Genomic DNA, 24,020 nt, shown 5'->3' on the forward strand with positions numbered 1-24,020 from the left:
TTGAGAAACAGAGAACCATGCATAACTCTGAAAGTTTTTTTTATTTATCAAATACTGATGAACCTATCCGGAAAACAAGATGTCATTAATTTACAAATGCAATTCTGAACATGACAAAACCCTTCATTTTGTGTGCTGTACTGGTTGCCTGTTTGGGGCTAGCTGCAATAGCCAGCCCAAATTGTTTAAATATGTTTGTTTTGTAAATGAAATATTGTTAATATTCATATAGAATTTAACAAATGTTTATCATAATTAGCGTAAACTAATTGAAGCTGGCGCTCACTGAACTTCTTGAAAGGTAAATTTGACTAATGCAATAAAAGCATTCTATCAATGAATTTGTTGTAAAGTCTGTACTGTAATATAAATATATATAAGCTGATTTCTTTTTATTATTATTTTACAAGAACTGCAATATTTTGGTATATCACATCTCAAGCTGTTGTTATGACCAGTGGCCTTCAAAATGAAAACTGTTGTATTGGCTGGGGTGGGGGCGGGGGGTTGAGAATGATTGGGGGAAATGGAGGGTAAATATTAGCTCAGCATTGTGTGTTTTGTATGGAAATAATCACATCTGAATAAAGTTTTCTGATGACCTCTCCAAAACAGAGGTGGCTCAACGTTTTCATTGTTAGCTTGTAATGTCTTCAAAGGCATAAAACCAAGACTTAGCGCTTCAAAGTGCTCTTTTAAACAATAGCTACTAACATTACAAAAGCAATCACTGTAACACAGAACAATCCATTTCCGGCAACAGTAAATGGTTTTACTTCAAACAGAAGGTGTAAAAAAATAATGACATATACATAATGGGTCCCTTTTAAAACTGCTAGTTCTGTTTTAGAAGTTCTCAATGAGCTTTTCAAACAGGTTGAGGAATTTCTGCCTCCTCTCTAGGGAGGCCGGTTCCATCACTAAGGGAATAGAAGTATCAGTTCCTTCAGAGTTGTCGTTCAGATTAGCCGGCTGCTCCCCCTTTTCCATCCCACGATGCTGCTCTAGGACGGCACGCTCTCGTTCAAGCTTTGCCCTTTCTCTGTCAAGAATCGCTCTTTCCTTTTCCAGCTGAGCTCGGATGTACTCCACAGAGGCTCTATCTCTCTCCACAGCGGCTTTTTCTCTCTCTAGCGAGGCCCTGTCTCTGTCCAATGCCGCAAGTTCTCGCTCCACTCCTGCTCTTTCTCTGTCTAAAACCATCTTCTCCCGCTCCAGGACCATCCTCTCGTATTCAATAGCGGCTTTGTCGCTCTCTAGGATGGCCCTCTCGTGCTCCATCTCATCCCTGTCTCTGTCCAGATCTGACCGGTCTCGTCCCATTTCTTCAGACATCATGTCATCCTCTTCGACAAACAGCTCGATCTCGCTTCTGTTCGGCTCACGCGCCCTCTTGCTCCTCCTGCGCGTGGTGTTGTTCGGCCGATACTCGCTGTCATCGCCCACAGAAGAAGTGTCTAGGGTGACTTCGCTTCCCGTGAGTCTACCCTCCATGGCGTCATCCATGAGGGAAAACCACGGCCAGTTAGTGGGATTCACCGAGACGCCGGGTGGGGGATTCTTCATTTCCTGATACACACAAGGTACACATCACAAACTGTTAATGCGCGTATAGAGGGCAAGATCATGTGGCTTAATGGTGTAGTGTGTGATTATTATTTATGTGTGTAAATAATTACTGAACGTAAAATTAATATAAACATCAATGTTCTGATGTTTCTATTTATCGAAATGTTGTTTAGTTCATTTTGTGTGTAACTTTAATTCAGGTGTATGGCATTAGCATACCTTATATTTCATCTTTAGGTTTTCCCATTTCCTCCTTGCCTGGCTGGCAGAAATTTCCCTTTGGAGACCCAGTTCTTTCAAGATGGCCCTATAGCACAGATTACAAATGTAGATTTAATAAACTGATGATTGCTGCTGATATAAACACCAAGTGTATACTTATTCATTGATGCAAATACTTGAATGGATATGCATGTGTGTTTGGTGTTTATCGTTTTACCTATAAGCCAAAGTTGAAGAATTTCTCTTTCCAGTGAAAAGTGAGTCGTTGGTCACACGCAACTTCACGAATCTAACAAATTCTTCATTTGACACTTGATGCACATACACATTAAGACACATGCAGATATTAATATGGGTAAGACACGTGATTTGTATTTTACATGCATCCAATTTACGTGGCCAGCTAAATGCTAAACTGCTAAAATTGGACAGTTAATTAAATGCAATGGGACTTTAAACGCATAAAACGAATCGCTACTCACTCTTATAAATGAATTCTGCATGATCTGGGCCATCCTTAATGTCCTTAATGTCCTCGGAGGGACTCTGTACAGTGTAAAGTTCGTGGTCCATACTTGCGTCTGTTGTCTTTGAGTCATCAAGTGCGCTACTCATGGCGCTAGTGCACAAGCGAAGGGCACTTGAAGAGAAAATGGAGGGTTACGTTTACTCCTTCTGCTGTTAATTCATGGCGGTCCGTGTCTACATACCGCCACCTATTGGAATGCTGCGACATTACAATGTAAAAAGTCAGGAAAAGTGAGATCGCCTAGAACAGGACAAAAATAGTAGCCTATTTACATTAAATTAAAACTGTGGAATTGATGATGAAAACCTATACATTTTAGTACAGATGTACAATATAAATCGCACACTATACAGCTACTATATTAATTGCATTGCAGAAATAAATAGCCTACCTTTTAACGAAAGGGTTTATCGAACTACCTTTCAGGATGTTCTTTCTTTACAAACAATTAAATGACATTCAAAATAGTATTTTTCGTAAAACCGTAGTTTCGCAGTATACAATTATGTGATGGTCGACATATGAGGCCAAATCCACATTCGTGAAGGAAGAAAACTACCGCCTAAAATATGATTGTAAATCTTAAGCTATTTAGGGTACGTTTAGGGACATTGGGGGGTTCAGGAAATTTTATTCAGAAAATGTGTTCGCTAATGACATGACTTTTTCAGCTGAGAAACACCTTGGAGTTCTGCTGCCTATGCTCGAGTGCGATAATAGGCTATTGGCCCTTGTATTTATTAATGAATTATATCATTGTGAATGCAAAAAGCATCCCGTTGTCAGCTGTCGTGGTCTAAAACCCGCCTCTCCTCGAGCAGCGTGATGTTGCACATTTTCCCATTAATGTCTCATATGCCTAATGTAAAATTAGAAAAGCGCATAAGCTCGATACTCACTGGACCCGATGTGCTGTCTTTTTACATTGTCACATTTACAAACAAACACGCGTCCCGAAACTGTTGAACTAAAACTGCTAGCGATGCTGTATGTAGGCCTATTGTAAATGGCGGTGCATTAATGCAAATATACGCCCTTTCGATATGCATATCCCATGGGCAATCCTGAGAAGTCACTTGACTTGAAAAGGAATAGTTTTTGTGTTTATGGCCAAAGGAAACCCCTCAGAAACTTCCCGAAGAAAATATTGATGGAAGTAAAGACGTATTTCACAAATATATTCATCTTGTTTTTCGTAAGCCTCTCCAATGCAGCAGGTGGCAGCAGAGAGCTTCAACAGGCAAGATCAAGCAGCGAGAGAGATGTCGCGCCTATCGCGGTCTGGGACCAAGGGGGTAATCTAGCGCTCGGAAAGCGCTCCACCCCTAGGGGCGGCCATTGCTAACCAAGCCATCACCTGCTGTTAGCATCCCATTGACTCCCATTCATTTTTGAGTCACTTTGACAGTGAATAACTTTACATCTGAGACGTTTAAAGACTCCATTTGTCCATTGTTTATTTCTAAAGAAACATGACAATGTATAAAAGGCTCCATTACCTTGTATCTTACACTATCGCCCCGCAGCAGCTGTTTTTGTAAAAATAGGCTAACGATTGCGTCATAACCAACGCGACCCTGTCGCACAGTTGAGAAATTACCGTATAGACCTGAGGAGACGCTCGCAGGCAATCTTTTACTGTCTATGAGACAATCAGGGGGACGTGGAGACATGTCCTGGAGACTAGTCTGATAAAGTCAAGGGGGAAGAATGGGGAGAAGCCCATAGTGAGCCAAAAGCAACGGGAGAAAATATTTAAACAACGTGATTCAGCTTTCGCTTTCCACATCTACTAGAAGACTCACAGCTGTCAGACAGGAGGCTCACGTCACATCTACGTCGTCAAGCTCAGTCTGAGCCTGCGCAGTTCGCTCAGCCATCAGGAAGTGAGTGCCCCTAGGTTGACTTCATTCTTTCGCCGTAGACGTCAATGGGAACGCTCCGTCCATTTCTTTTACTGTCTATGTCTGGGACCGCCGACATTTTGGTGTGGTCAACAAAGCGAATTAAAATAAACTGCGTTTGGTTGGGAAAAAATAAATGTTTTGCAATGTTTTTAGAGTTGTCTTTCACCATGCATTTTTTTTAAATTACTTGGCCAGTTATAAATAAGCGCTCCGTACCACTGATTCGAAAATATTTCGAAGCTCCATGAAGCAGTGCTTCGAAAGCGGCCATGCTATTTTGTTGACAGCTTTAGTTGGAGTTTACATAAATATATGTTTTTTGTTTTTACAGCTACTGACTGTTGCAGAACACGAGCACATTGGAATTACGTTCCTCAGACCGCATAACTATGTAAATGATTAACACAGAACAAAGGTCTATAAACGCAAATTGCGTTTGAAAACGCAGTAGTGGAAAAGGGAGGAAAACAAGGCCACGATGTTACAAAATTAACGTGCTCGTATTGGATGTTTTGTATAGGCCTGCGTGTTTTGTTTGTGTATGTGTTTACAAAGTTCCTGAGGTGTTATTTTCTTCATGTTTGAATATGTTACAATGTTTTATCCCCTATGCTTCTTTTTGTGGAGTCGAAGATGAGTCTGTCCCTCGCATTTTAGGGGGATTGTGTTCATGTAGCTGCTTTTTGTTTGTTTGTTTGTACGTGCTTCTTTCGTGTTTAATGATGTCTTATTTGGACTTAAACTCTTGACAAGTATTTTCCAACAAATATATTTGTTTTAATACATAAGTGCAACGTTATGTCTTTTAAATGTCTTTTTATCGGGTTTTACTGGTTATTTGTCTACTGTTTATAATTATATTGTTGTTAAATTCTGTTTTGAATGATTGCATTCAAATTGATTGATTGCAATGTTTTGCTTAAAAGTTCCTAGTGGGGCAGTGTTTACATATCTACTGGTCTCATCACCATAGACAGTAGCTCATCGCCGCCGAATAAGACGAGATGAACGCTGATTCGTTAAAAACAAAAAACGTCACTTCCGCAAGTTCCTTAAGTACTTAAGTCACACGTTCCTTGGCCACGTTTGTCATTCGTTTTTTCTGACCGTTGAAGAGTCAGCACTATTTGAACATTGCGTCGTTTTTTGGACTTGGAATCTTTTATTTTGGTTCAGTTTTACTGTTACATTTCAATCACTTGGTGATTTTTGCGTCAATCACATTTGCGTAATCGAAGACATTTGTTTGTTTGTTTGGTAATGTGTCCTGAAGTTATGACAATGAAAGCGAACTACCAGAAGGAGACTGAGACCGCGCCTGTTCACAAGAAGAAATGGTCAAAATCCAAGAGGAAGACATTTTTGCGTGCAAAAATCAACGAAAGGAGACGACGGGTCCGCGCCTGGTCAACGAAAAGACCACAGTTGTATCTGGACCGTGTCGGCAGTAACGTTACAGCTACGAGGAATCAAAGTTGCGTACCAGCAGTTGCCATGGCGCCAAATAACACGACACAGTATTTAATGGACTTGGTGTACGCTGAACGATTTGATGTTCCATTGGAGACATGTGATGCAAGCCATGATTTCTCATTGCAGAGTCATGTGGCTTTTGATGAGAGCGTTTTCTCATTTTCAGACTCTGATTACGACAGATCTTTGGACTTTCAGCAGCGAGACTTCGAGAACGTGTTCTTCAGGAATGAAATCTGACGTGTTTCCGAAACCTGACTTGATTTCGTCGGACCGAGATCAATCCTGACTTGATTTCGTCGGAACGAGACGACCGGGCCGCTGTGAAACCATAGACAGTAATATGTGCGTGAAATGCCAATGGTTTTGTTAGCCCTATATAAATGTGTGGTAATATCGAACAATGTTTTATTGAAGCCAAGGCGTTCAACAGAATTCTTTGAGTTACATGTTACGAGTTGAATTTGGTTTCATTTGTCGGCTCTCCTTGTCTCACAGCATTGCGCAGACTCCAACTCAGGGAGGCGGAATGCTCAGCGTCACCGCTGCGTGATGACGTGTACGCCACGCCCCGCCTCCAGCACGGCCACCACCACGTGGCCAGCAGGTAAACCCGCTCCACCCATAATGTACGCGGTGTAGGAGCGTTGCAGTAACCTGATGTCGCAATGTAATTTCTGAACAAATGTGCATGCATTGTTCTGCCAACGGATGCATGTGTTTTGAGAGACTTTTACAGGTTGCTGATCCTCCTCGACGGATCTCAGCTGCCTGTGCAACCCACCCAGATCCTTAGGACAAAGCCTCATGGCTGCCTGGTCTTCACTGCTGGGTAACTGGTAAACGTTTGAATGTGAGATTACGCAAGTGCACTCAGATCTACATCTCGTGTGATATGATCGTGTTTTGTGAACTTATGTAAATATTGATTGTATTAATTATTAAAAACACACCTATGACTTCCATGTTGACTTCGTTTCTTTTTTTATTGTATGCTATGAGCTTCATTCAAATATATTGGACAGGAATAATGTATGAAGACTGCATTCACATGTTTAAACATTGTTGTCTGTATAGCAAACTCCCTGCCAAAGGCCTTTGACCAAGTGTTCATGGACCCAAAATGCACGTAGAACCTTTTTTTTTTTTTTTTTTTTTTTTTTATAAAGCTACTGACATGTTTTGAACATGTAAAGTGACTATTTTGTTTCCCCAGCCACTTTTTTTTTTAAGTGCATTGTATTGCTGGAAACAATGATTGTTTTGAAATTGTACGTTATGATGGTTAATATTTGGCATGTGTGGGGTCTTTTCTTTTTTTTTTTTTTTTTAAATGTCTTGTGCAATTAGGCCTATGAAGTTTCAGGACTGCTGCTGAATAAACTGGATATTTAGGGGAGACTAGATGCATGTTCAAAAATGCCAGTTTGTGTACTGGGCTAAATCTAGACCATGTATTTTAAAGGGACCATTCATCTGAAAATTGTCATTTACCAGTCTCAAGATGTTCCAAACTGGTAGGCCTATACATTTCTTAGTTCAAAAGTAATCTTAAAGGACCTCCGTTCATCTTCGGAACAGTGTAAGATATTTTATATTTAGTCCTGAGTGCGTATCCAAGTGTATGCACATGATACTGTCCAGAAAGGGAATAAACACCATCAAAGTAGTCCATATGTGACATCAGTTAATTAATCAGAATCTCTTGAAGCATCAAATACATTTTGGCCCAAAAATAACAAAAGATACAACTTTATTCAGCATTGTCTTTTCCTTGTTTGTGTTTAGTCCTCAAATAAGGATTCAGTTATGAATCAGTGAATCGATTAATGATTCAGATCGTGTGCCAAACTGCTGAAATTATGTGACATTGGCGATTGGAATCATTGATCAGTCTGCTGATTCATGACCGTTTGAATCTTTATTTGAGGATAACAAACGCAGAAAAGACAATGCTGAATAAAGGTTTTTTGTTTTGTTATTTTTGGACCAAAAGGTATTTTCTATGCTTCAAAAGCTTATAATTAACTGATATCACATGGACTACTTTGATTATATTTTTATTGCCTTTCTGGACATGGACAGTATAGTGTGCATACACTTGCATATGCTCTGGGACTGAATATAAATGAACTTAAACAGTTATCCAAATATGAATGCAGGTGTGGAATGACATTAGGGTGAGTCATTAATCACATCAATTTAATTTTTGGGTGAACTAACCCTTTAAGAAATTTAAATTCATACAGGTTTGGAATACATACAGGAAGTTTCACCGTCTATGCTTTTTTTTTTTTTTTACGTTTTGTTATTGCAATTTATATATTTAACTACTGCATAATATTTAGGGATTAATATAGGGTTAGGGTAGTATATGGTTTTGGTTTAGGATCAGTTGTATGTCATTTTCTGTCATTACTGTATGTAACAAGGACTGTAAAATTAAGTGGTGCCTGTAGTGACTTATTGTGCAGGGTTTGCTAATATTTAAGTTAGATTAATATGCCATATAGGGGAGAGCGGGCACAGCCTAAGGTTTTTTGACTTTCTCAGTTTGTGTAACCATGTGGTTCAGAGTATTTTTGCCCATTAATTTCACACATTTAGTACAATTGGGTTTTGTTTAATACAGTGTATACTTTTTTTCTTCTTGATTTACCCCAAAGAATGGAAGCGAAATGTGGCATGCCCCATAGGTGGTTCATTGTAACTTGAGGATGTATTGTAACATGGACAATTTATATCTTAAAATGTTATCTGATATATTATTCATTTAAAAAAAAAATCCAAGACAAACTAAAATATTTTGTTAATATACAATTAAATAATGGATTTTTTAAATAATAAAAAAACAGCTATAGTTCAAAACATATTTCTGAACATTCACTCAGTCTTTATTCACCTTTACTGAAAATAAGTATAGACAAGCAGCCATTATCGGGGCCAAGCGCAAAGAAGAAGACAAGACATGCCAGCATGGCTGGAAGTCTCAAGCCAACTGCAACAATGAGCCATTAAGGACCTATTAAGTTGATTTTAGGCAAAATAGCAGTCAAATTTTAAATACAGTCAATAATAATGGTTTAATGGTTTATCACTTTCGACCAATAGGTGTCACTGTTACGAAACTGATGTGGTTTAGTCAGATTGAGATGACAATGACACATGCAAAGTTTGGTGTCAATATGTCAAAGCATTGCAGAGATACAGCCTCAAGAGTAATTTTTGCATCATGGCTCAACTCTGTTGCAGTGGTATATGAAAACTGTTTTGTCTATCAATCCGAAATCCATAACTATTTGTCAGCATGGTCTGAAGACGATACGGATCAATTTTGGTGAAAATCGGACAAACGGTCTAGGATGAGTTTGAAAAAGTAGGTTTTTAACAAATAACAAGACGGAGGACAGATAGGTTTGCAAAATATGGCACAATTGGTATCCATGTTCTCGGCATGAGCCATTGACTGTATTATGACCAGTTTCATTACAATGGGTTAATTTAATCAAAAGTTATTTGCATTTCTGTACATTTTATTACAACTTTTGACCACAAGGTGGCGCTACCCCGAAACTTTTTGAGTATCTTCAGGACATGGAGCGGAAGACACATACCGAGTTTTGTAACGATACGCTAATGCATTCTTAAATTATAGCATTAGCATTTTAAACCATAATACTGCATTGAAGTCAATGGGAATTTCATGTTTTGTTTTATTATAGCGCCACCAAGAGGCACAATCCCACCAATTTTTTTATGTGTCCTCATAGTGAGCCCATACATATGTGTGTCAAGTTTGGTGAAAATATCTCATTTTGTTTTGGAGTTATAGACATTTATATGAAAAAACACGTAAAAAAGGACTGACACCTGACTTTGATTGGATTTTACTACCCCTTACTATCAATATTTTGAGATTTGGGCATTAGCGTATAGCTATCGACCTATGTTTCCGAACTTCTGAGGCTGGTTTCGTCTCGATCGGACTAGCGGTTTCGAAGATATCAGCAAATGTTTTTTAAGCACTAAATTACAACTCTGCGCAAACCATATGCCGAAACCTGGCAAGTCTGGTATCGTTGGAGTCGGCAAGGATTCAGGAGACCAAAAAACACACTCCCATCAAAATATGTCAACCACACCCAAAGTTATAAGCGTTTGAAAAAAAAAATTCTCCACTAGGTGGCGCTGTTTCGAAACTTCTCAGGCTACTTCAGGGCATCGTGGTGATGACCCATACCAAGTTTCATAACAATCTGTTCATGCGTTCATAAAATACAGCATTTTTGCACATAATTCAAAATGGCCGACATCCAAAATGGCCGACATGGTAAAATTGGATATCAGTCGACTCGGCATGACGCCCTGAATCTAATGAGACCAATTTTATGATTTTTGGATAAACGGTTCAGAAGTTATAAGCCAAAATAGGCATTTTTCGTATCTCCGGACAGGTAGGTGGCGCTGCGCCGAAACGCTGCATGTTGCTTCAAGTCATGCTTGTGATGACATGTACCAAGGTTGGTTTGAATACGATAAAGCGTTGCGGAGATATAGCCTTTAGTGTGTTTTTGCAACCTCCACGTAAAATTTGTTTGTGCGTTTATTGAAAACGATTGGACGAATCAACTTGAATTCCATAACTTTTTGTCAACATGCTCTGAAGATGATCTGTTTCAATTTTCGTGAAAATCGGAGCAACGGCCTAGGAGGAGTTCGAAAAAGTAGGTTTTTCAGAAAATTCAAAATGGCGGGAAAATTTGCATACCGGAAAATGACATCATAGGGTGAAATCGAATCGGCTTGAGCCAAGGAATCCGATGAAAAAAGAATTTTGTTTCTAGCCCTTAGGGGTCAAAAGTTATAAGCATAAATATGAGTGAAACTTTGGACAGGTGGTGGCGCTAGAGGGATTGAGTTAGAGGCACCAAATTTGCTATAGTGACAGCTCAGACTGGCCTCTATGAGTGTGCCAAATTTCACAACTTTTTACCATACGGTTCTATGGGCTGCCAGAGACTCCTATGGCGGAAGAAGAAGAAGAAGAAGAAGAAGAAGAAGAAGAAGAAGAAGCAGAATAATAAATATAGCTGCAAGCAGCCATTATCGGGGCCAAGCGCAAAGAAGAAGACAAGACATGCCAGCATGGCTGGAAGTCTCAAGCCAACTGCAACAATGAGCCATTAAGGACCTATTAAGTTGATTTTAGGCAAAATAGCAGTCAAATTTTAAATACAGTCAATAATAATGGTTTAATGGTTTATCACTTTCGACCAATAGGTGTCACTGTTACGAAACTGATGTGGTTTAGTCAGATTGAGATGACAATGACACATGCAAAGTTTGGTGTCAATATGTCAAAGCATTGCAGAGATACAGCCTCAAGAGTAATTTTTGCATCATGGCTCAACTCTGTTGCAGTGGTATATGAAAACTGTTTTGTCTATCAATCCGAAATCCATAACTATTTGTCAGCATGGTCTGAAGACGATACGGATCAATTTTGGTGAAAATCGGACAAACGGTCTAGGATGAGTTTGAAAAAGTAGATTTTTAACAAATAACAAGATGGAGCACAGATATGTTTGCAAAATATGGCAAAATTGGTATCTATCTTCTCGGCATGAGCCAATGAATGTATTATGACCAGTCTCATTACAATAGGCTAATTTAATCAAAAGTTGTTAGCATTTTTGTACATTTTATTACAACTTTTGACCACAAGGTGGCGCTGCCCCGAAACTTTTTGAATATCTTCGGGACATAGAGCGGAAGACACATACCGAGTTTTGTAATGATACACTAGTGCATTCTTAAATTATAGCATTAGCATTTTAAACCGTAATACTGCATTGAAGTCAATGGGAATTTCATGTTTTGTTTTATTATAGCGCCACCAAGAGGCACAATCCCACCAATTTTTTTATGTGTCCTCGTAGTGAGCCCATACATATGTGTGTCAAGTTTGGTGAAAATATTTCATTTTGTTTTGGAGTTATAGACATTTATATGAAAAAACACGTAAAAAATGACTGACACCTGACTTTGATTGGATTTTACTACCCCTTACTATCAATATTTTGACATTTGGGCATTAGCGTATAGCTATCGACCTATGTTTCCGAACTTCTGAGGCTGGTTTCGTCTCGATCGGACTAGCGGTTTTGAAGATATCAGCAAATGTTTTTTAAGCGCTAAATTACAACGCTGCGCAAACCATATGCCGAAACTGGGCATGTCTTGTATCGTTGGACTCGGCAAGGATTCAGGAGCCCAAAAAAGCTACTCCCATCAAAATTTTTCACTCACACCAAAAGTTATAAGCGTTTGAAAAATAAGAATTATCCACTAGGTGGCGCTGTTTCGAAACTTCTCAGGCTACTTCAGGGCATCGTGGTGATGACCCATACCAAGTTTCGTAACAATCCGTTCATGCGTTCATAAAATACAGCATTTTTGCACATAATTCAAAATGGCCGACATCCAAAATGGCCGACATGGTAAAATTGGATATCAGTCGACTCGGCATGACGCCCTGAATCTAATGAGACCAATTTTATGATTTTTGGATAAACGGTTCAGAAGTTATAAGCCAAAATAGGCATTTTTCGTATCTCCGGACAGGTAGGTGGCGCTGCGCCGAAACGCTGCATGTTGCTTCAAGTCATGCTTGTGATGACATGTACCAAGGTTGGTTTGAATACGATAAAGCGTTGCGGAGATATAGCCTTTAGTGTGTTTTTGCAACCTCCACGTAAAATTTGTTTGTGCGTTTATTGAAAACGATTGGACGAATCAACTTGAATTCCATAACTTTTTGTCAACATGCTCTGAAGATGATCTGTTTCAATTTTCGTGAAAATCGGAGCAACGGCCTAGGAGGAGTTCGAAAAAGTAGGTTTTTCAGAAAATTCAAAATGGCGGGAAAATTTGCATACCGGAAAATGACATCATAGGGTGAAATCGAATCGGCTTGAGCCAAGGAATCCGATGAAAAAAGAATTTTGTTTCTAGCCCTTAGGGGTCAAAAGTTATAAGCATAAATATGAGTGAAACTTTGGACAGGTGGTGGCGCTAGAGGGATTGAGTTAGAGGCACCAAATTTGCTATAGTGACAGCTCAGACTGGCCTCTATGAGTGTGCCAAATTTCACAACTTTTTACCATACGGTTCTATGGGCTGCCAGAGACTCCTATGGCGGAAAAAGAAGAAGAAGAAGAAGCAGAATAATAAATATAGCTGCAAGCAGCCATTATCGGGGCCAAGCGCAAAGAAGAAGACAAGACATGCCAGCATGGCTGGAAGTCTCAAGCCAACTGCAACAATGAGCCATTAAGGACCTATTAAGTTGATTTTAGGCAAAATAGCAGTCAAATTTTAAATACAGTCAATAATAATGGTTTAATGGTTTATCACTTTCGACCAATAGGTGTCACTGTTACGAAACTGATGTGGTTTAGTCAGATTGAGATGACAATGACACATGCAAAGTTTGGTGTCAATATGTCAAAGCATTGCAGAGATACAGCCTCAAGAGTAATTTTTGCATCATGGCTCAACTCTGTTGCAGTGGTATATGAAAACTGTTTTGTCTATCAATCCGAAATCCATAAGTATTTGTCAGCATGGTCTGAAGACGATACGGATCAATTTTGGTGAAAATCGGACAAACGGTCTAGGATGAGTTTGAAAAAGTAGATTTTTAACAAATAACAAGATGGAGCACAGATATGTTTGCAAAATATGGCAAAATTGGTATCTATCTTCTCGGCATGAGCCATTGACTGTATTATGACCAGTTTCATTACAATGGGTTAATTTAATCAAAAGTTATTCGCATTTCTGTACATTTTATTACAACTTTTGACCACAAGGTGGCGCTACCCCGAAACTTTTTGAGTATCTTCAGGACATGGAGCGGAAGACACATACCGAGTTTTGTAACGATACGCTAATGCATTCGTAAATTATAGCATTAGCATTTTAAACCATAATACTGCATTGAAGTCAATGGGAATTTCATGTTTTGTTTTATTATAGCGCCACCAAGAGGCACAATCCCACCAATTTTTTTATGTGTCCTCGTAGTGAGCCCATACATATGTGTGTCAAGTTTGGTGAAAATATCTCATTTTGTTTTGGACTTATAGACATTTATATGAAAAAACACGTAAAAAAGGACTGACACCTGACTTTGATTGGATTTTACTACCCCTTACTATCAATATTTTGACATTTGGGCATTAGCGTATAGCTATCGACCTATGTTTCCGAACTTCTGAGGCTGGTTTCGTCTCGATCGGACTAGCGGTTTCGAAGATATCAGCAAATGTTTTTTAAGCACTAAATTACAACTCTGCGCAAACCATATGCCGAAACCTGGCAAGTCTGGTATCGTTGGAGTCGGCAAGGATTCAGGAGACCAAAAAACACACTCCCATCAAAATATGTCAACCACACCCAAAGTTATAAGCGTTTGAAAAAAAAATTCTCCACTAGGTGGCGCTGTTTCGAAACTTCTCAGGCTACTTCAGGGCATCGTGGTGATGACCCATACCAAGTTTCGTAACAATCCGTTCATGCGTTCATAAAATACAGCATTTTTGCACATAATTCAAAATGGCCGACATCCAAAATGGCCGACATGGTAAAATTGGATATCAGTCGACTCAGCATGACGCCCTGAATCTAATGAGACCAATTTTATGATTTTTGGATAAACGGTTCAGAAGTTATAAGCCAAAATATGCATTTTTCGTATCTCCGGACCAGTAGGTGGCGCTGCGCCGAAACGCTGCATGTTGCTTCAGGTCATGCTTGTGATGACATGTACCAAGTTTGGTTTGAATACGATAAAGCGTTGTGGAGATATAGCCTTTAGTGTGTTTTTGCAACCTCCACGTAAAATTTGTTTGTGCGTTTATTGAAAACGATTGGACGAATCAACTTGAATTCCATAACTTTTTGTCAACATGCTCTGAAGATGATCTGTTTCAATTTTCGTGAAAATCGGAGCAACGGCCTAGGAGGAGTTCGAAAAAGTAGGTTTTTCAGAAAATTCAAAATGGCGGGAAAATTTGCATACCGGAAAATGACATCATAGGGTGAAATCGAATCGGCTTGAGCCAAGGAATCCGATGAAAAAAGAATTTTGTTTCTAGCCCTTAGGGGTCAAAAGTTATAAGCATAAATATGAGTGAAACTTTGGACAGGTGGTGGCGCTAGAGGGATTGAGTTAGAGGCACCAAATTTGCTATAGTGACAGCTCAGACTGGCCTCTATGAGTGTGCCAAATTTCACAACTTTTTACCATACGGTTCTATGGGCTGCCAGAGACTCCTATGGCGGAAGAAAAAGAAGAAGAAGAAGAAGAAGCAGAATAATAAATATAGCTGCAAGCAGCCATTATCGGGGCCAAGCGCAAAGAAGAAGACAAGACATGCCAGCATGGCTGGAAGTCTCAAGCCAACTGCAACAATGAGCCATTAAGGACCTATTAAGTTGATTTTAGGCAAAATAGCAGTCAAATTTTAAATACAGTCAATAATAATGGTTTAATGGTTTATCACTTTCGACCAATAGGTGTCACTGTTACGAAACTGATGTGGTTTAGTCAGATTGAGATGACAATGACACATGCAAAGTTTGGTGTCAATATGTCAAAGCATTGCAGAGATACAGCCTCAAGAGTAATTTTTGCATCATGGCTCAACTCTGTTGCAGTGGTATATGAAAACTGTTTTGTCTATCAATCCGAAATCCATAACTATTTGTCAGCATGGTCTGAAGACGATACGGATCAATTTTGGTGAAAATCGGACAAACGGTCTAGGATGAGTTTGAAAAAGTAGGTTTTTAACAAATAACAAGACGGAGGACAGATAGGTTTGCAAAATATGGCACAATTGGTATCCATGTTCTCGGCATGAGCCATTGACTGTATTATGACCAGTTTCATTACAATGGGTTAATTTAATCAAAAGTTATTCGCATTTCTGTACATTTTATTACAACTTTTGACCACAAGGTGGCGCTACCCCGAAACTTTTTGAGTATCTTCAGGACATGGAGCGGAAGACACATACCGAGTTTTGTAACGATACGCTAATGCATTCTTAAATTATAGCATTAGCATTTTAAACCATAATACTGCATTGAAGTCAATGGGAATTTCATGTTTTGTTTTATTATAGCGCCACCAAGAGGCACAATCCCACCAATTTTTTTATGTGTCCTCATAGTGAGCCCATACATATGTGTGTCAAGTTTGGTGAAAATATCTCATTTTGTTTTGGAGTTATAGACATTTATATGAAAAAACACGTAAAAAAGGACTGACACCTGACTTTGATTGGATTTTACTACCCCTTACTATCAATATTTTGAGATTTGGGCATTAGCGTATAGCTATCGACCTATGTTTCCGAACTTCTGAGGCTGGTTTCGTCTCGATCGGACTAGCGGTTTCGAAGATATCAGCAAATGTTTTTTAAGCACTAAATTACAACTCTGCGCAAACCATATGCCGAAACCTGGCAAGTCTGGTATCGTTGGAGTCGGCAAGGATTCAGGAGACCAAAAAACACACTCCCATCAAAATATGTCAACCACACCCAAAGTTATAAGCGTTTGAAAAAAAAAATTCTCCACTAGGTGGCGCTGTTTCGAAACTTCTCAGGCTACTTCAGGGCATCGTGGTGATGACCCATACCAAGTTTCATAACAATCTGTTCATGCGTTCATAAAATACAGCATTTTTGCACATAATTCAAAATGGCCGACATCCAAAATGGCCGACATGGTAAAATTGGATATCAGTCGACTCGGCATGACGCCCTGAATCTAATGAGACCAATTTTATGATTTTTGGATAAACGGTTCAGAAGTTATAAGCCAAAATAGGCATTTTTCGCATCTCCGGACAGGTAGGTGGCGCTGCGCCGAAACGCTGCATGTTGCTTTAAGTCATGCTTGTGATGACATGTACCAAGGTTGGTTTGAATACGATAAAGCGTTGCGGAGATATAGCCTTTAGTGTGTTTTTGCAACCTCCACGTAAAATTTGTTTGTGCGTTTATTGAAAACGATTGGACGAATCAACTTGAATTCCATAACTTTTTGTCAACATGCTCTGAAGATGATCTGTTTCAATTTTCGTGAAAATCGGAGCAACGGCCTAGGAGGAGTTCGAAAAAGTAGGTTTTTCAGAAAATTCAAAATGGCGGGAAAATTTGCATACCGGAAAATGACATCATAGGGTGAAATCGAATCGGCTTGAGCCAAGGAATCCGATGAAAAAAGAATTTTGTTTCTAGCCCTTAGGGGTCAAAAGTTATAAGCATAAATATGAGTGAAACTTTGGACAGGTGGTGGCGCTAGAGGGATTGAGTTAGAGGCACCAAATTTGCTATAGTGACAGCTCAGACTGGCCTCTATGAGTGTGCCAAATTTCACAACTTTTTACCATACGGTTCTATGGGCTGCCAGAGACTCCTATGGCGGAAAAAGAAGAAGAAGAAGCAGAATAATAATAGGAACACTAACGATTTCAATAGGTGCCTCCGCACCTTCGGTGCTTGGCCCCTAAATATAGCTGCAAGCAGCCATTATCGGGGCCAAGCGCAAAGAAGAAGACAAGACATGCCAGCATGGCTGGAAGTCTCAAGCCAACTGCAACAATGAGCCATTAAGGACCTATTAAGTTGATTTTAGGCAAAATAGCAGTCAAATTTTAAATACAGTCAATAATAATAGTTTAATGGTTTATCACTTTCGACCAATAGGTGTCACTGTTACGAAACTGATGTGGTTTAGTCAGATTGAGATGACAATGACACATGCAAAGTTTGGTGTCAATATGTCAAAGCATTGCAAAGATACAGCCTCAAGAGTAATTTTTGCATCATGGCTCAACTCTGTTGCAGTGGTATATGAAAACTGTTTTGTCTATCAATCCGAAATCCATAAGTATTTGTCAGCATGGTCTGAAGACGATACGGATCAATTTTGGTGAAAATCGGACAAACGGTCTAGGATGAGTTTGAAAAAGTAGGTTTTTAACAAATAACAAGACGGAGGACAGATAGGTTTGCAAAATATGGCACAATTGGTATCCATGTTCTCGGCATGAGCCATTGACTGTATTATGACCAGTTTCATTACAATGGGTTAATTTAATCAAAAGTTATTAGCATTTTTGTACATTTTATTACAACTTTTGACCACAAGGTGGCGCTACCCCGAAACTTTTTGAGTATCTTCAGGACATGGAGCGGAAGACACATACCGAGTTTTGTAACGATACGCTAATGCATTCTTAAATTATAGCATTAGCATTTTAAACCATAATACTGCATTGAAGTCAATGGGAATTTCATGTTTTGTTTTATTATAGCGCCACCAAGAGGCACAATCCCACCAATTTTTTTATGTGTCCTCATAGTGAGCCCATACATATGTGTGTCAAGTTTGGTGAAAATATCTCATTTTGTTTTGGAGTTATAGACATTTATATGAAAAAACACGTAAAAAAGGACTGACACCTGACTTTGATTGGATTTTACTACCCCTTACTATCAATATTTTGAGATTTGGGCATTAGCGTATAGCTATCGACCTATGTTTCCGAACTTCTGAGGCTGGTTTCGTCTCGATCGGACTAGCGGTTTCGAAGATATCAGCAAATGTTTTTTAAGCACTAAATTACAACTCTGCGCAAACCATATGCCGAAACCTGGCAAGTCTGGTATCGTTGGAGTCGGCAAGGATTCAGGAGACCAAAAAACACACTCCCATCAAAATATGTCAACCACACCCAAAGTTATAAGCGTTTGAAAAAAAAAATTCTCCACTAGGTGGCGCTGTTTCGAAACTTCTCAGGCTACTTCAGGGCATCGTGGTGATGACCCATACCAAGTTTCATAACAATCTGTTCATGCGTTCATAAAATACAGCATTTTTGCACATAATTCAAAATGGCCGACATCCAAAATGGCCGACATGGTAAAATTGGATATCAGTCGACTCGGCATGACGCCCTGAATCTAATGAGACCAATTTTATGATTTTTGGATAAACGGTTCAGAAGTTATAAGCCAAAATAGGCATTTTTCGTATCTCCGGACAGGTAGGTGGCGCTGCGCCGAAACGCTGCATGTTGCTTCAAGTCATGCTTGTGATGACATGTACCAAGGTTGGTTTGAATACGATAAAGCGTTGCGGAGATATAGCCTTTAGTGTGTTTTTGCAACCTCCACGTAAAATTTGTTTGTGCGTTTATTGAAAACGATTGGACGAATCAACTTGAATTCCATAACTTTTTGTCAACATGCTCTGAAGATGATCTGTTTCAATTTTCGTGAAAATCGGAGCAACGGCCTAGGAGGAGTTCGAAAAAGTAGGTTTTTCAGAAAATTCAAAATGGCGGGAAAATTTGCATACCGGAAAATGACATCATAGGGTGAAATCGAATCGGCTTGAGCCAAGGAATCCGATGAAAAAAGAATTTTGTTTCTAGCCCTTAGGGGTCAAAAGTTATAAGCATAAATATGAGTGAAACTTTGGACAGGTGGTGGCGCTAGAGGGATTGAGTTAGAGGCACCAAATTTGCTATAGTGACAGCTCAGACTGGCCTCTATGAGTGTGCCAAATTTCACAACTTTTTACCATACGGTTCTATGGGCTGCCAGAGACTCCTATGGCGGAAAAAGAAGAAGAAGAAGCAGAATAATAATAGGAACACTAACGATTTCAATAGGTGCCTCCGCACCTTCGGTGCTTGGCCCCTAAATATAGCTGCAAGCAGCCATTATCGGGGCCAAGCGCAAAGAAGAAGACAAGACATGCCAGCATGGCTGGAAGTCTCAAGCCAACTGCAACAATGAGCCATTAAGGACCTATTAAGTTGATTTTAGGCAAAATAGCAGTCAAATTTTAAATACAGTCAATAATAATGGTTTAATGGTTTATCACTTTCGACCAATAGGTGTCACTGTTACGAAACTGATGTGGTTTAGTCAGATTGAGATGACAATGACACATGCAAAGTTTGGTGTCAATATGTCAAAGCATTGCAGAGATACAGCCTCAAGAGTAATTTTTGCATCATGGCTCAACACTGTTGCAGTGGTATATGAAAACTGTTTTGTCTATCAATCCGAAATCCATAACTATTTGTCAGCATGGTCTGAAGACGATACGGATCAATTTTGGTGAAAATCGGACAAACGGTCTAGGATGAGTTTGAAAAAGTAGATTTTTAACAAATAACAAGATGGAGCACAGATATGTTTGCAAAATATGGCAAAATTGGTATCTATCTTCTCGGCATGAGCCAATGAATGTATTATGACCAGTCTCATTACAATAGGCTAATTTAATCAAAAGTTATTAGCATTTTTGTACATTTTATTACAACTTTTGACCACAAGGTGGCGCTGCCCCGAAACTTTTTGAATATCTTCGGGACATAGAGCGGAAGACACATACCGAGTTTTGTAATGATACACTAGTGCATTCTTAAATTATAGCATTAGCATTTTAAACCGTAATACTGCATTGAAGTCAATGGGAATTTCATGTTTTGTTTTATTATAGCGCCACCAAGAGGCACAATCCCACCAATTTTTTTATGTGTCCTCGTAGTGAGCCCATACATATGTGTGTCAAGTTTGGTGAAAATATTTCATTTTGTTTTGGAGTTATAGACATTTATATGAAAAAACACGTAAAAAATGACTGACACCTGACTTTGATTGGATTTTACTACCCCTTACTATCAATATTTTGAGATTTGGGCATTAGCGTATAGCTATCGACCTATGTTTCCGAACTTCTGAGGCTGGTTTCGTCTCGATCGGACTAGCGGTTTCGAAGATATCAGCAAATGTTTTTTAAGCACTAAATTACAACTCTGCGCAAACCATATGCCGAAACCTGGCAAGTCTGGTATCGTTGGAGTCGGCAAGGATTCAGGAGACCAAAAAACACACTCCCATCAAAATATGTCAACCACACCCAAAGTTATAAGCGTTTGAAAAAAAAAATTCTCCACTAGGTGGCGCTGTTTCGAAACTTCTCAGGCTACTTCAGGGCATCGTGGTGATGACCCATACCAAGTTTCATAACAATCTGTTCATGCGTTCATAAAATACAGCATTTTTGCACATAATTCAAAATGGCCGACATCCAAAATGGCCGACATGGTAAAATTGGATATCAGTCGACTCGGCATGACGCCCTGAATCTAATGAGACCAATTTTATGATTTTTGGATAAACGGTTCCGAAGTTATAAGCCAAAATAGGCATTTTTCATATCTCCGGACAGGTAGGTGGCGCTGCGCCGAAACGCTGCATGTTGCTTCAAGTCATGCTTGTGATGACATGTACCAAGTTTGGTTTGAATACGATAAAGCGTTGCGGAGATATAGCCTTTAGTGTGTTTTTGCAACCTCCACGTAAAATTTGTTTGTGCGTTTATTGAAAACGATTGGACGAATCAACTTGAATTCCATAACTTTTTGTCAACATGCTCTGAAGATGATCTGTTTCAATTTTCGTGAAAATCGGAGCAAGGGCCTAGGAGGAGTTCGAAAAAGTAGGTTTTTCAGAAAATTCAAAATGGCGGGAAAATTTGCATACCGGAAAATGACATCATAGGGTGAAATCGAATCGGCTTGAGCCAAGGAATCCGATGAAAAAAGAATTTTGTTTCTAGCCCTTAGGGGTCAAAAGTTATAAGCATAAATATGAGTGAAACTTTGGACAGGTGGTGGCGCTAGAGGGATTGAGTTAGAGGCACCAAATTTGCTATAGTGACAGCTCAGACTGGCCTCTATGAGTGTGCCAAATTTCACAACTTTTTACCATACGGTTCTATGGGCTGCCAGAGACTCCTATGGCGGAAGAAAAAGAAAAAGAAGAAGAAGAAGAAGCAGAATAATAAATATAGCTGCAAGCAGCCATTATCGGGGCCAAGCGCAAAGAAGAAGACAAGACATGCCAGCATGGCTGGAAGTCTCAAGCCAACTGCAACAATGAGCCATTAAGGACCTATTAAGTTGATTTTAGGCAAAATAGCAGTCAAATTTTAAATACAGTCAATAATAATGGTTTAATGGTTTATCACTTTCGACCAATAGGTGTCACTGTTACGAAACTGATGTGGTTTAGTCAGATTGAGATGACAATGACACATGCAAAGTTTGGTGTCAATATGTCAAAGCATTGCAGAGATACAGCCTCAAGAGTAATTTTTGCATCATGGCTCAACTCTGTTGCAGTGGTATATGAAAACTGTTTTGTCTATCAATCCGAAATCCATAAGTATTTGTCAGCATGGTCTGAAGACGATACGGATCAATTTTGGTGAAAATCGGACAAACGGTCTAGGATGAGTTTGAAAAAGTAGATTTTTAACAAATAACAAGATGGAGCACAGATAGGTTTGCAAAATATGGCACAATTGGTATCTATCTTCTCGGCATGAGCCAATGAATGTATTATGACCAGTCTCATTACAATAGGCTAATTTAATCAAAAGTTATTAGCATTTTTGTACATTTTATTACAACTTTTGACCACAAGGTGGCGCTGCCCCGAAACTTTTTGAATATCTTCGGGACATAGAGCGGAAGACACATACCGAGTTTTGTAACGATACACTAGTGCATTCTTAAATTATAGCATTAGCATTTTAAACCGTAATACTGCATTGAAGTCAATGGGAATTTCATGTTTTGTTTTATTATAGCGCCACCAAGAGGCACAATCCCACCAATTTTTTTATGTGTCCTCGTAGTGAGCCCATACATATGTGTGTCAAGTTTGGTGAAAATATTTCATTTTGTTTTGGAGTTATAGACATTTATATGAAAAAACACGTAAAAAATGACTGACACCTGACTTTGATTGGATTTTACTACCCCTTACTATCAATATTTTGAGATTTGGGCATTAGCGTATAGCTATCGACCTATGTTTCCGAACTTCTGAGGCTGGTTTCGTCTCGATCGGACTAGCGGTTTCGAAGATATCAGCAAATGTTTTTTAAGCACTAAATTACAACTCTGCGCAAACCATATGCCGAAACCTGGCAAGTCTGGTATCGTTGGAGTCGGCAAGGATTCAGGAGACCAAAAAACACACTCCCATCAAAATATGTCAACCACACCCAAAGTTATAAGCGTTTGGAAAAAAAAATTCTCCACTAGGTGGCGCTGTTTCGAAACTTCTCAGGCTACTTCAGGGCATCGTGGTGATGACCCATACCAAGTTTCATAACAATCTGTTCATGCGTTCATAAAATACAGCATTTTTGCACATAATTCAAAATGGCCGACATCCAAAATGGCCGACATGGTAAAATTGGATATCAGTCGACTCGGCATGACGCCCTGAATCTAATGAGACCAATTTTATGATTTTTGGATAAACGGTTCAGAAGTTATAAGCCAAAATAGGCATTTTTCGTATCTCCGGACAGGTAGGTGGCGCTGCGCCGAAACGCTGCTTGTTGCTTCAAGTCATGCTTGTGATGACATGTACCAAGGTTGGTTTGAATACGATAAAGCGTTGCGGAGATATAGCCTTTAGTGTGTTTTTGCAACCTCCACGTAAAATTTGTTTGTGCGTTTATTGAAAACGATTGGACGAATCAACTTGAATTCCATAACTTTTTGTCAACATGCTCTGAAGATGATCTGTTTCAATTTTCGTGAAAATCGGAGCAACGGTCTAGGAGGAGTTCGAAAAAGTAGGTTTTTCAGAAAATTCAAAATGGCGGGAAAATTTGCATACCGGAAAATGACATCATAGGGTGAAATCGAATCGGCTTGAGCCAAGGAATCCGATGAAAAAAGAATTTTGTTTCTAGCCCTTAGGGGTCAAAAGTTATAAGCATAAATATGAGTGAAACTTTGGACAGGTGGTGGCGCTAGAGGGATTGAGTTAGAGGCACCAAATTTGCTATAGTGACAGCTCAGACTGGCCTCTATGAGTGTGCCAAATTTCACAACTTTTTACCATACGGTTCTATGGGCTGCCAGAGACTCCTATGGCGGAAAAAGAAGAAGAAGAAGAAGAAGCAGAATAATAACAAGCAGCCATTATCGGGGCCAAGCGCAAAGAAGAAGACAAGACATGCCAGCATGGCTGGAAGTCTCAAGCCAACTGCAACAATGAGCCATTAAGGACCTATTAAGTTGATTTTAGGCAAAATAGCAGTCAAATTTTAAATACAGTCAATAATAATGGTTTAATGGTTTATCACTTTCGACCAATAGGTGTCACTGTTACGAAACTGATGTGGTTTAGTCAGAT

The 24,020-nt window shown here is 39.3% G+C and overlaps 1 protein-coding gene and 1 long non-coding RNA gene across 3 annotated transcripts; one reads left to right on the plus strand and one right to left on the minus strand.

The window, feature by feature from the left end:
- Positions 1-22: 22 nt before the first annotated feature.
- On the minus strand, positions 23-3,542 carry si:dkeyp-38g8.5 (uncharacterized protein LOC568385 homolog). 2 transcript variants are annotated; one of them, XM_067427996.1, is made up of 5 exons: positions 3,220-3,542; positions 2,274-2,431; positions 2,009-2,102; positions 1,789-1,876; positions 23-1,569 (listed from the first exon to the last, which is right to left on the minus strand). In XM_067427996.1, exons 2-5 carry the CDS (start codon positions 2,404-2,406, stop codon positions 847-849), a joined length of 1,038 nt encoding a protein of 345 aa, XP_067284097.1. In that variant the 5' UTR covers positions 2,407-2,431; positions 3,220-3,542; the 3' UTR covers positions 23-846. The 2 variants fall into 2 exon arrangements, with proteins under 2 accessions (XP_067284097.1, XP_067284098.1); XM_067427997.1 differs by lacking the exon at positions 3,220-3,542 and having other exon boundaries at positions 2,274-2,503.
- A 1,595-nt stretch (positions 3,543-5,137) lies between these two features.
- LOC137048799 (uncharacterized) lies at positions 5,138-6,665 on the plus strand. Its single transcript, XR_010899518.1, has 2 exons — positions 5,138-6,045; positions 6,199-6,665. It is a non-coding gene; the product is annotated as an uncharacterized lncRNA (long non-coding RNA).
- The last annotated feature ends 17,355 nt before the right edge of the window (positions 6,666-24,020 follow it).

Source organism: Pseudorasbora parva, chromosome 20 (assembly GCF_024679245.1).
Source record: "Pseudorasbora parva isolate DD20220531a chromosome 20, ASM2467924v1, whole genome shotgun sequence".
Taxonomy (NCBI): Eukaryota; Metazoa; Chordata; class Actinopteri; order Cypriniformes; family Gobionidae; genus Pseudorasbora; species Pseudorasbora parva.